This window comes from Pipistrellus kuhlii, unplaced genomic scaffold (genome assembly GCF_014108245.1).
Source record: "Pipistrellus kuhlii isolate mPipKuh1 unplaced genomic scaffold, mPipKuh1.p scaffold_m20_p_10, whole genome shotgun sequence".
Taxonomy (NCBI): domain Eukaryota; kingdom Metazoa; phylum Chordata; class Mammalia; order Chiroptera; family Vespertilionidae; genus Pipistrellus; species Pipistrellus kuhlii.
Genome location: NW_023425405.1, coordinates 32814366 through 32826782, shown reverse-complemented (window position 1 = coordinate 32826782; position 12417 = coordinate 32814366). Strand labels below are relative to the sequence as shown.

Sequence of the window (12417 nt, the reverse complement as noted above, 5' to 3'; positions counted from 1 at the left end):
AATAAGCCTTTTTTTTCCTGAAAAAAAAAAATACTCCATCTATCCATTTTTATCTGCACCTTTGATAATGATGAAATAATATATTTATATACTTTCTGGCAAGGGTGAACTTGCTGCTGTTTTTACGTCGGATCCATCATGCTTATGTAGAGCTCTCATAGGAAGAATTGTTGTCCCAGTGAGGTTCAGCAATTAAACAACTTCTGAAGAAGAAAGGCATTTTTCCGTAAACCTGACACCCACAGGAAAATCATCTTAGTTCCACCTTCCCAAAGTGGGAGGATGCCTTAAACAGGACGAATTGGACTATTCACAATCTACTGCCGGGCTCATGTTTGTGTGATATTTTCACTTCCTGTATCATGATATTTATTAAAAATGTAATAGATAAATATCTCTGTCATTAATAAAGAACAATTTCCTGCAGCCTGTCCGAAAGGCACACGGACAGAGATGAACCATTCTCACAGATCGCTGCTAAGCTGACACACGCGGGCTTTGGCCTTCAGCTCTGTGATGAGATGACCATCCACCTACCTGTTACGTTATAATCGTAGTGGAAGCAGTTTCTGTTCAGGTTGCAGGGCTCCTTCTCCACAGCATCAGGACAGACTCTTCCCTCATCAGCGGGTTGTCTGATGGGATCAGCTGACCTTTGCCGGAAATTGCTTTGATTGCAAGGCTGACAGAGAATAACACAACTCCTCAGAAAGGTGAATATACTCAGGCACACCAGGCTAATGTGTTAGGGAGAGCGCTGGAGCAGGAGTTAGTATGCTGGGGCCACTGACTAACTGGAACAATCTCATTCCACTTCAATTTCTTCTTCTGTGTGATCAAAGTGTTGGTGAACTTCTGATCTAGCCATAGGATGCTGAAGGGTTTATGTGTCAAATATTAATAGACACATATCATAGGTTCACAACACATTCATATGGTCATATTAATTATTGTAGATCACTAATACAGACATTATCTATCATCTATCTATCTATCTATCTATCTATCACCTATCAATAATATAGTCTGTTGGTTCCAAGAAAACATTTTAAGGGTGACTGTAAATAACTTGCTGTTAGTCATATTTACTTCCCCCAAGGCTCATGTACACACGCACACAAATACACAAGCAGGTAAAAGATTGGTTCACATTTTCTTACTGGTATAGTTGTGTTCTGAAAGCATTTGGCTTCTAAGAACAAGAGCAGTAACTTCAAACCTGACATTAATGGAATGAGGAAATCATTTGCATACCCTCGTAAAACAGCTGATTCTTTATTACAATTTAACTGCATCCAAGTCAACTGCTAGCCCTGTTTTGCTCCTGCTCTATCACTTGGCTGCTAATCAGCTCCTTTAGTAATATTAATACTGAGCTAGGAATTTAATTTTTCCTTGAAAACATGCTTTATAAATGTTTTGAAGTCGTTCTGTATTATATTTCAGCAAATTATTGCCACATTTCATGCAGTTTCCCATGCTTCTGAAGCCATTCTGGTGCAGCTTTACAAAGGTGCCCAGGGGCAAACCCAATTTTCTACATCACCAGCCAGTTCCGTTTCAAACGACTCTCTTCCCAGGGTCCCATGGAAGAACCCCTACGGGCTGCTGAAACCTAGAAGCTTTTGTGTGATTTGAAACTCTCAGCTGGCTTCCCAGGCCCAAAGACACGCAGAGTCAGTGTGCAGAAAGAGATTCATTGACGCACAGCTTCCTTCTTTCCACTCCCTCTCTCTCCAGGATCATTTGTGCTTTAGTGTCAATCCTCCTGCTGCAGAACCCCCACCGGGTGCGAGATTATGCCTACAATTTAAGTAAAATGGATTGGGCAAAAAGCAAGGGATGACAATAACCTGACACCATTAAAGTGCTTTTACTAGAGGTTTATTCTTTGTCCCTTTACCTGGAGGGAGTCATTATCGCCACGGCAGTTCTTAACCTGCTGTGTGTTTGTAAGCCATCTGCAGGCTGTCTGTGCTGGGTGAGGAGGATGGTGGAGCACAAAGCCTGCAAGAGGTCAAGCTGTGCTAGTGTGAGGGGAAATATTGCTGACTTCACATGGCGCAGTCATGGGATGAAGAAGCCAAGAAAATACACCTTGCTTTGGTAACTAACTTGGTAAGTAATTTAGAATAATGTCTTTAAAACGTCAGTGGTCATGAATCAAGCAACCTCTGTATTAATGAATTAATGAATGGCTAATGGTCTCACCAAAGTGCATCGAGTCCACGGACCCCATTCGGATATCACACAGTCCTCAGGACACGGTAGTTTGCACTCTCTGGAACCCAGGGGCATCTCTTCTGGGTCACAGAGGTAATCCTCTACGTGCTCAGAAGGGCCATCCGCTGTGTTCTGCATGCATCTGCAAGAAAACATACCTATCAGTGAAGGAACCAGGACAGTTAATAACAAAGGCCAACCCATAGAATAGAAGGCTCATTTTAAGACAACATTGTGAGAGGGGGTAAGGAGGAGAAAGGGGACGGTGGTGTGGAAAGCTTTGCATTTAATGAATAAAATTCTTCAAACATGAGGACAAAAAATGATCTCTGCCTCTTATAAATATTCATAGAGCTTTGGTATGATTTTAAAAATTATCCTTGTGAAGATAACCACTTGCGGAGGATCTAAGATGGCTGCGCCCAGGTGAACACCTAGCCGCAGCCGCACACAACAATTTCAATAAAATACAACTAAAATATAAAACGGACATTGCCCAGAACTACAGGAAGGTTGACTGACTGGAAATTCTACAGCGAGAAGCAAGGAGAAAACCAGGAGGAGGTGCGGAGGAGCTGGAAAAGCCAAGGTACGGAGACGCGGCACGCGGAGAGGACGGAGCCGGAGAGGAGGGAGCCCGAGTGCCTGGCAGGCGTTCCCTAGCGGAAAGGAGATAAAACTCCGACTGTGCTGGGCCCCCGACTGCTCTAATTCCCAGTTTTAAGCCAGACCCCGGGGACTCAGGCTCAGCCATAGGGAGCCGGGCTGTAAGGCAGAACCCCGGGGAGAGGCGAAAGGAGGTCCCGGCGGCGCGCACACTGCACACAGAGAAGGGACATTCGGCTGTGCCGCGGGATTGCCCTGACGGGAAGGAGACTGGGGCTCCAGACTGCTCTGAACGCCACCTCCAACTCCACTTCCAACTGAACTGAACCCCAATACCGGGCTCATTGGGGGAGAGCATAGACTGTTTGGCAGCAGGCGAAAATCGAGGGCACCTTTCTCTCAGAGGCGCCGGCAGCGAACACTGAAGGACCCGCATAGGGCGGGGCTGACGGAAGCCAAAGCTGCAGGCTCCACCCTGAAACCCCGTCCCATCTGTAACTGCGAAATGCGACAACAAAATAGATCACAAATGAAAGAAATGGAGGACAAAAAGCGTCTGGATATAGAGTTCAAATCTACGCTTATAAGGTTTTTCAAGAATTTCCTAGGAAAGATGGATAAGGCCTATGAGGATATGAAAAGAGATCAACTAGAATTAATAAGGAGTCAACAAGAAATGATAAGGGATCAACAAGAAATAAAGAATACATTGTCTGAAATAAAAAATATTTTACAGAGTCCTAAAAACAGAAGGGAAGATTGTAACAATCAAGTCAAAGATTTGAAACATAAAGAGCCAGAAGACACTCCTCCACAGAAGCAAGAAGGCAAGAGAATCCAGAAAATTGAAGATAATGTAAGAAACCTCTGGGACAACTTCAAACGAACCAACATCAGAATTATGGGGGTCCCAGAAGATGAGAGAGAGCAAGATATCGAAAACATACTGAAAGAAATAGTGACAGAAAACTTCCCCCACCTAGTGAAAGAATTAGACTTACAAGTCCAGGAAGCGCACAGAACTCCATACAAAAGGAATCCAAAGAGGACCACACCGAGACACATCATTATTAAAATTCCAAGAGCAAAAGACAAAGAGAGAATATTAAAAGAAGCAAGAGCAAAGAAGGTAGTAACCTATAAAGGAGCATCTATACGATTGTCAGCTGACTTCTCAACAGAAACCATGCAGGCCAGAAGGGAATGGCAAGAAATATTCAAGGTGATGAATAGCAAGAACCTACAGCCAAAAATAATCTACCCAGCAAAGCTATCACTCAGAATTGAAGGCCAGATAAAGAGCTTCACTAATAAAAAAAAGCTAAAGGAGTTCATCAACACCAAACCAGAATTATATGAATTGCTGAAGGGGGTTCTTTCAGAAGAGAAAGTAAATAAAGATAAAAATTATGAACAACAAATACGTAACTATCAACAAGTGAATCTAATAACCAAGGAAATTAAAAAAATCTGATGAACAATATTAACTGTTGAATATAATAGAATCAGAGGTATGGAAGGGGAGTGAACTGACGATTCTTGGGGAAAAGGGGAGAGGGGGGCGTGGGAAGAGATTGAACATAAACTGTGCACCTATGGATGAGGACAATGGGGAGAGGGGAAACGGCAGAGGGTGGGGTGGGAACCTGGTGGAGGAGAGCAATGGTGCAATGGTGGGGGGGAAAAAAGGAACATTTGTAATAATATGAACAATAAAAACTTATTAAAAAAAAAAAATTATCCTTGTGGGCATAGTCACAATTTTTAAAAAGTGCTACCATAGATTAGCCACCGTGGCCAGACCATGTGACTCGGTTGGGCGTTTCTGTTCGATTCCTTGGTCAGGGCGTATGCTCGGGTTGGGAGCTCAATCCCCAGTAAGATATATTTTAGGGGCAACCTATTGATGTTTCTTTCTCATCTCTCTCTTCCTTCCTCTCTCTCTAAAAATCAATAAAAACATTTTTAAAAAAGTATAGACGCTGTGTGTATATAAACTCTATATGTCTTCCTCTGAAAGGAGAGGATCATTGACCTAGACCCATGGTCAGCAAACTGCGGCTCACATGCCACATGAGGCTCTTTGGCCCCTTGAATGTGGCTCTTCCACAAAATGCCATTGCCTGGATGAGTCTATTTCGAAGAAATGGCATTAGAAGAAGTTTAAGTTTAAAAAATGTGGCTCTAAAAGAAATTTCAATCGTTGTACTGTTGATATTTGGCTCTGTTGACTAATGAGTTTGCCAACCACTGACCTAGACTGAGAAGTGTTCCAAAGAGATTCATAGAGGGGTTGTAATTTGGGAATATAATCCATTTTTTTCTTCTGAACAAAATGGTAGATTCTATAGTGAAGGCAGATTCATATATGAATGGAAGACCAGTCACACTTAAATCTAGTAGTAAGAGGTTTCATAAAATATTTTTTAAAGTAGCTGATGGCATTTATCAAATTGTTTGGCAAACAAAAGATATTTATCACCTTATCTGCTGATAACTTTAACAGAGAGCCAGCAGTGGAAAGACAATTAGCATAGGTGTAGCACAAATTCTCTAAATGTGCTTGTTGGTTTTCCCTCTATCTTGACCTTTTTGATGGTTAGTTTTCTTTTTAACAATAAATTCAAACACTTTATTACATATCATTCTATTGTCAGCAGTCATGAAGGCTCTTCACCCATCTTTGGGAATCTATTAAATGTGGCTAGTACCAGACTTCACTCATACCATAGTTAACTGTGTACATTTCTAGTAAAAGAGAAAAACCTTACCCCTCATCTATCACTTGGGAAGGTCAATCAAATTAATGGGTATAGGGACAGAACTGCATTGCAAGAGATGAAAAGGAAGACTTGAGCTCTTAAGCCTCTTAATTCCATTGTGATGTTTTGTGTTTGTTTTTTTTTAAAAATATATTTTATTGATTTTTTACAGAGAGGAAGGAAGAGAGATAAAGAGTTAGAAACATCGATGAGAGAGAGTCATCGATCAGCTGCCTCTTGCACATCCCCCTCTGGGGATATGCCTGCAACCAAGGTACATGCCCTTGACCGGAATCGAACCCGGGACCTTTCAGTCCCCAAGCCGACGCTCTATCAATTGAGCCAAACCGGCCTCGGCCCATTGTGATGTTTTAAACTGTGAGCTGAATTACATTACTAATTATACCTGAAATTTCAACTATTTTCAGGAATTCAGTAGGAACACTGTATCTTCTCATATTTGCTCTGCAGAATAGCCCTTTATATAGTGCTGCCTAATTTAAAAGAAATGTTGTTTGCCTGTGTGATGCATTCAGGCTAAATAACTGTACTGTTGCTCCTGTCTTAATTAGCTCCGTAGCCTGAAAAAATATCTATACAAACACCCTCCTCTGCAGTTTTTGTAAATTGCATAAAAGAGCAATTGCAAAACAACAGAAAGGTAGATGTCTGGCTTCATTGTTGAAAGAAAAATTAAATTATAAATGTCTCTGAGAGAATTTTAGTTTCTCAGGAAAAAAGTTCTACCTTCACTGGCATTTTTCAAAATGTTCTGCTGACAGCAGCTGTGAGAGGACATGGAACAAATGGGATAGTTCAAAACTCAAAGTTGATTTTGCTGCTAAGAAAACACTGCATTCATAGCGGGTACTGACAGGTACAAGGATCAACTTGCAAAGTTACCTATTGATTCAGAGTGAAGGACAGATGTTCAATATAATGTCGTAATATACACAAAAATTCATTTTCAAAGGTTTTTTTCTTCCTTTAACTTTTATTAGGCAGGTAACATTAATTTTAAGAAAATCAGAATCCTGTATAATAAAAAGGCTAATATGCAAATTGTCCCCTTAACCTGGAGTTGGACCAAGGGGCGGGGTCAGCCAGCCAACCTCCCATGCCCCCTCCCCCTGACTGGTTGGACCCCACCCATGCATGGATTCGCACACCAGGCCTCTAGTAAATAATAAAATTTCACATAATTCTATCAGAGATAACCACTTTAAAAAGATATTTACATATTCATTTTCCTTTCATTAAATACAAGAAAACTTTAACACTATTTGTACCACTTAAGAAAAGGAAAACTTGCTGAAACAGGTTTGGCTCAGTGGTAGAGTGTCGGTCTGCAGACTGAAAGGTCCCGGGTTTGATTCCGGTCAAGGGCATGTACCTTGGGTGCGGGCACATACCAAGTAGGGGGTGTGCAAGAGGCAGCTGGTCGATGTTTCTCTCTCATCGACGTTTCTAGCTCTCTATCTCTCTCCCTTCCTCTCTGTAAAAAATCAATAAAATATATTTCAAAAAAAAAAGAAAAAGAAAAGGAAAACTCACAAACAATATATTATAGACATCTAATTTTTCTAAGTTGTTAATTTTAATGACTATATTTGAATTCCATCACTTGAATGTCCACAATTGCTAAAAACCCTTACAAATTATTTATAAGTTTTATTTATTTTATTTGGCATTAATGATTTTATTATTCTATTATAGAATGATAATAAATATTTGGATCAAGTTTTGACCTCAAAGGAAGGCCCTATAAATTCATTTGCTTTTTTCAAATTCTTGGCCTTTTTTCTTTCTATATGAAAGAAATTATGCTGTGAGAAAACTGAATTATATTCAGAAACATAGTATAGACTCAAGTTGGAGGCCACATGTGTAGTAAAAGGAGGTGCATTGTCAGCAGAGAATTCAAAAGCAACAATAAAAATAACCGAATAGCTCTGTTTTTATTATCACAATGTGCTGGCACTTTAAAAAACATGCCAGGGAAAAAAGTATCTCTTCCCACTAGAGCAAATCACTTTTATCACCCAGCCTTTGAAATGTCATACCACCCTAAAGCAAAAGAACAAGATGGAATATATTGAATCCTGCTCTCAAAGACTCATGTATCCTAAAATGTCACCCAATGCTTGCATCTAAGGATGACGTTTTGACCTTAATTAGCCAAGGTACACTTCTCAATCAGTACAGAAACATTATTACATGATCAGAGATGACAATCAATGCTGACCTTTTCTCTTCTCTATTTTCAGTAAAGATGTTTACTGGATAATAATTTGATCTGAAAAGTTACTTAGTTTAGGATATGTTTGAAAATGTTAAGAATATTTATTAACAGAGAAAAATAAAGCAACATGTAGAGATAATTGTAGAGAAAGCTGAAAGAATAGTAGTTCTTTATTATAAACAAGAGGCCCAATGCATGAAAATTCGTTGCAAGAGTAGGCCTTCCTTCCCCTGGCTGCCAGCACTGGCTTGCCTCCAGCACCTGGGACTCAGGCTTCCTTCTTTCAGCCCCTGGAAGGCACCCAGAACCCAGGCTGCTCCCCTCCTCATGGTCCGAGGGCATCTGAGACCCAGCTGGTTTCACTGGGGCCACCCACAGTCACCCAGGACCCAGGCTGGCTTCCCTCAAGTCCCAGCTTTGTCAGGAAGGTCATCTGGAATGATATCCAGAAGAGATCTAGTCTAATTAGCACCTTTTTATTATTATAGATATATTTTTTTTTTTACTGACCAAAAAACCAACTTGATCAAATTCTTAATGTAAGAAAAAATATCTTTAAATTCAAAGCAAAATTTAAATTTCGGAGAAGAAGGGCAGAAGCATAATTTCTTTCTTTTTCTTCCCTGTTCCCTTATCAACTCATTACATCCTCTTCCCCACCATCTTAGAAAAGTTCCTCTAAAAAAAATAAATTTAGAGTTCAGATGGGCTTTTGAAAAAAAGAAACAGAAATTATTTTTATTGGAAGCAAGGCTATACCTAGTGTGTCAAGGCTTTTAAAATACAAACATTAATTTGTTCTACTTTTCTACTGAAACAGATTAAAAAATATGAATCTTAAATTCATGAGTAGGTAGGCCATGGGTGAGAATGAGCTTCACAATATGAGGTATCAAGTTCTGGATGGTTTTATATTTGTCTTTACTGTGTGCCACTCAGCTGGTTAGAAGAAACTGATAGAGTTAAACAGTTGACAAGAGACTTGGGTTTGAGTGCCAACCCTGTTACTTTAGTAGATGCCTGTCCTTGGTGAATTAGTATTTGTGAATCTACTCTATAAAGTGGTGTGCTGCACCAGCACAGCCAAGGTTTTTTGTTAGCCTGAGTGGGAGTGACGAAGGATGGAGAAATGATAGACAAAGAGAAAAAGCTCCGCCTAGGTCGATCCTCGGTGTCTGGCTGAGGCCATAGAACAGATCCTGCCTGCAAAGCTGAGGCTTTATTTATATAATAGTCAGGGACAAACAAGGTAGTTTACAATGTTCTTGTGAGTTTCACTTGTTTTGGCAGCACTTGCTGCCCCTCCCACAGCCCACTAGCTACCCAGGGAAGATCTAGGGGGCAGTCACAAAATCAAGCTTAATTATGCTTAGAGGACTATGCCCTCTCCAAACGGGGACTTGTTTGTGGCTTTGCAGTCCTAGGCTTAACCCTATAACCACTTCCAACAAGTGGAATTAATGAAACCTCATACATTTGTTACCCTGGTTCCAGAACCCCTAAAGATCATATGCAAAGGCTGTAGAGAAACTTTAATGAGTGTCAAACTTGTATTAGGTGTTAGGGAGTTTCTGTGATTATGACAGGGTCCCAGCATGGAGAAACATGGGGATTAAGAATAGTAGCAAACATGTAAAAAGGCCATTTCGTAACAATGCCGGGTATATGATACCACAGAAAAATGCTGCTCAGTAGAGCTCTCTGATGATGGGGATATCATGCTGTCTGAGAGAACAGCCTCGAGCCACCAGTGGCTCTTGAGCTCTTGAAATGGATCTAGTGTGACTGGGAAAACACATTTCTAATTTTAATTCCTTTAAATTTAAAGTGAAAACAGCCAAATGTGGCTATGGTTACCCTACCAGCCAGCTTGGCCACAGAGAAAGAAACGAGGGGCATTAGCCAATGGGTTTTAGGGAAGGCTTCCTAGAACAGACAAAATTATTCAAAGTTGGGCAGTTTGACATAAAAGCACAAGAGTTTATCACAGATTACCATTAAAATGTGTCGAGGGCCACCTGGGAAGACACCTGGACATTCTTTAGATTGCTGCTGACTGGGCCCGGGATATTGGCGGAGTCACGTCAGTTGCACTCCGGGCCCTGGGGGTGCGGAGATGTTCTTAGTTTCTGGCTTGTGTTTGTCCAGGAGGAAGAAGTGAGTGGAACCTGGGCCCTCCCAGGCTCCTTGTTTTCCTGTGAAATCCCCTTGTGGATTGGAGAATAAATAGATGCCCTGCGTGGCTCAGGAGGTCATCGTCTGTCTCTCTAGCAGAGGAGTTTGGTGGCCCTCCAAACTTAAAATCTATCTCTGTGTCTTCTCTCTTTATTTCTATTATTTCTCAATCCCTGGCCACCTCCACTTAGAACTGGGTTGTTCATCTCTCTTTCCGTGCGGGACTCGGAAAAGGGAGATCCCCGCTGAATCAGGCCCCCGCAAAAACACACCCAGAAACACTGTAGGCTTTTAAGGCACCAGCTTACTGGGGTTTGGAAATCAGCATCGGTTCAGCTCTCCAGCAAGAAAAGCACCTCAGAGCGAAGCTTCCCAGAGCAGAAGGCCGAACATGAAAAGCTGCTGCTTGAAGCAGATCTTTTAGAGTTTTTCACGAACACAGATCCCCTAAAAATAAAACTAAAGCCCACTTATTGGGAGGTTGAGTGAGGAAGGAGTGAACGCTCAAGCTGGCAGGTATGGCACTGGGAGGTTTTCGTGTTTTGCTTCTCTGTGTAAACCGACGTGGGCTCACCTCACTTTTCGGGTTTGCACGCCGCCTCCGCAGTTGTCCGGCATGTTCACAAAGGTCACCTTGCACACGCTCCACGGCTCTGTGACCCACAGGTACTGGTTGCAGTCACTCTGGCAGGGGACGACCTCGTACACCTGAAACACACACAGTTCTCAGCGACCTCATCCCAGGTACCTGATGAGAGTGGGAAGAATTTACATCACAATAACCATTATATGCACATTTTAGCTACTTTCATTTCTCTCCATTATTTGAAATTTCTTGGAGTTACAGCAGGGCAGAACTGGCTGTGCCCTTGGCCCCACTGTAGTTGGAGATCCACCTTTGGTACCGTACTGAGACAGCACAGGGACTGAAGGAATGCCAGATGACAGAAGGAACACGGATACGCTGACTACAAAAATGTCCCCATCCCAGCTTCTCCTTGAACAACAATGAAGTAGTCTTTCGTATCTCCCTTCTAACTACTTCCTTGCAGAAGTTGAAACCACTGTTCAAAACATGCTGTTGTTCAACGTTTGACTGCTACAGTACACACCTTCTGGGATGGCAGTAGTGAGCAGTCCAGCCACCAAGACAGTTGCCAAGCAACTAGACAGAAGGAGGAAGTAGCCTGGCCCTGACATGGGAAATTTCACCAGTTAGCTTTTGTAAAAAAACACCCACCTTTGTGTGCAAATCTGCTTCGTTCTCAGCTCATAAAAGCTGACAAGCAGAGGCAGGTCCCCATGTTCTCTTCCCCCCCGCCCCCACCAGTCAGTTTGGAGGACCTTCCTTTCCTCTGTGTGGCCTCCCTTGTGTTTGAATATCAGCTTAGTAAAATTTGTCTAGAAATTTCTCTGATGGTTCTGCTTGATTTCTATCATGGGAAACCGAAGGGCCCCAAACTCCATAACATCACCACAGTATTGTAATTTCCTAGGCCATCAGTCTTGTTTATAGTTTTGTGTGTCTTCTATACTTACCCCAGGGTACTCATATGTTAGACAATCAATAGAGATTTGTTAAATAAACGAATGAATAATACATGAATGAATTAATTAAATAGTGTATAAAAGTAGCTTTTTCAAATAACTGGGCTTGTTTATAAAATACGTGCAAACAACCAAAACTTGTATTTTTTTGTGCTCCATTTATGAAACTAAATTAAAAGATAAATAACATGAAATAAAGCTATCTTCAAACTTTAGTTAGGACTAACGCAGTGAGGGCCACTTGAAACAAAGCAAATTGTGTGTGCGCTATATCCATACAAGCTTTCACAGTCCCAAGTTTGAGGTGTTTGTTTGGTTTCAGGATTTTTAGAACAATGAACAAGGATTTCTTTTGTTCAATCAGAAGAATGACAAATAAATAGTAGAAAAAGTGTTTAAAAAAATCATTGCAAAATCTGTAATTATCCACTTCCATCTCTTATTTTACACACACACACACACACACACACACACACACACACACAAGCATATGAATGCTTATATAATAATTTACAGAGAATACAGATTTAAATAGGTCTTTAGAGCTATTTCTTGGTATAAATTTTAGTGGATTAAATGCTAAAGTAAAGAGACAAAGTAAATTTATGCCATATAATAATAAAGTACATGCATTATTGAAGTAAGAACTATATTTACTGTCATATGATCACATTCATATTGGGAGCTGTATTTAAATATGACTGATTTCTGGTGTGGAAAACATTACTTTACACACTTGTGGGGAAGGCACAAACCGAAGGGGTAATGCCATCATTTCTAGTCCTTGGATGGCTTGCATGTTAATCTCTTACAAATCAGTCAGAGCCTCCTCCTGCCACCCACTCTCAGCCCACCTGCACT

General features: G+C 41.1%; 1 protein-coding gene across 3 annotated transcripts in view; it reads right to left on the bottom strand.

Moving 5' to 3' along the window:
* Window positions 1-12417, bottom strand: part of THSD7A (thrombospondin type 1 domain containing 7A) — a 299368-nt gene that overhangs the window by 29743 nt on the left and 257208 nt on the right. For all 3 annotated transcript variants that reach the window (XR_006740961.1, XM_045578315.1, XM_036429312.2), the window contains exons 16-18: window positions 10583-10716; window positions 2212-2365; window positions 538-682 (exon numbers count right to left, since the gene is read on the bottom strand). Coding sequence is in view for 2 of the 3 variants with exons in the window: in XM_045578315.1 (XP_045434271.1) it covers window positions 538-682; window positions 2212-2365; window positions 10583-10716 (433 nt within the window). In the remaining variant the exon portion in view is untranslated. The remainder of the gene's footprint in view (window positions 1-537; window positions 683-2211; window positions 2366-10582; window positions 10717-12417) is intronic.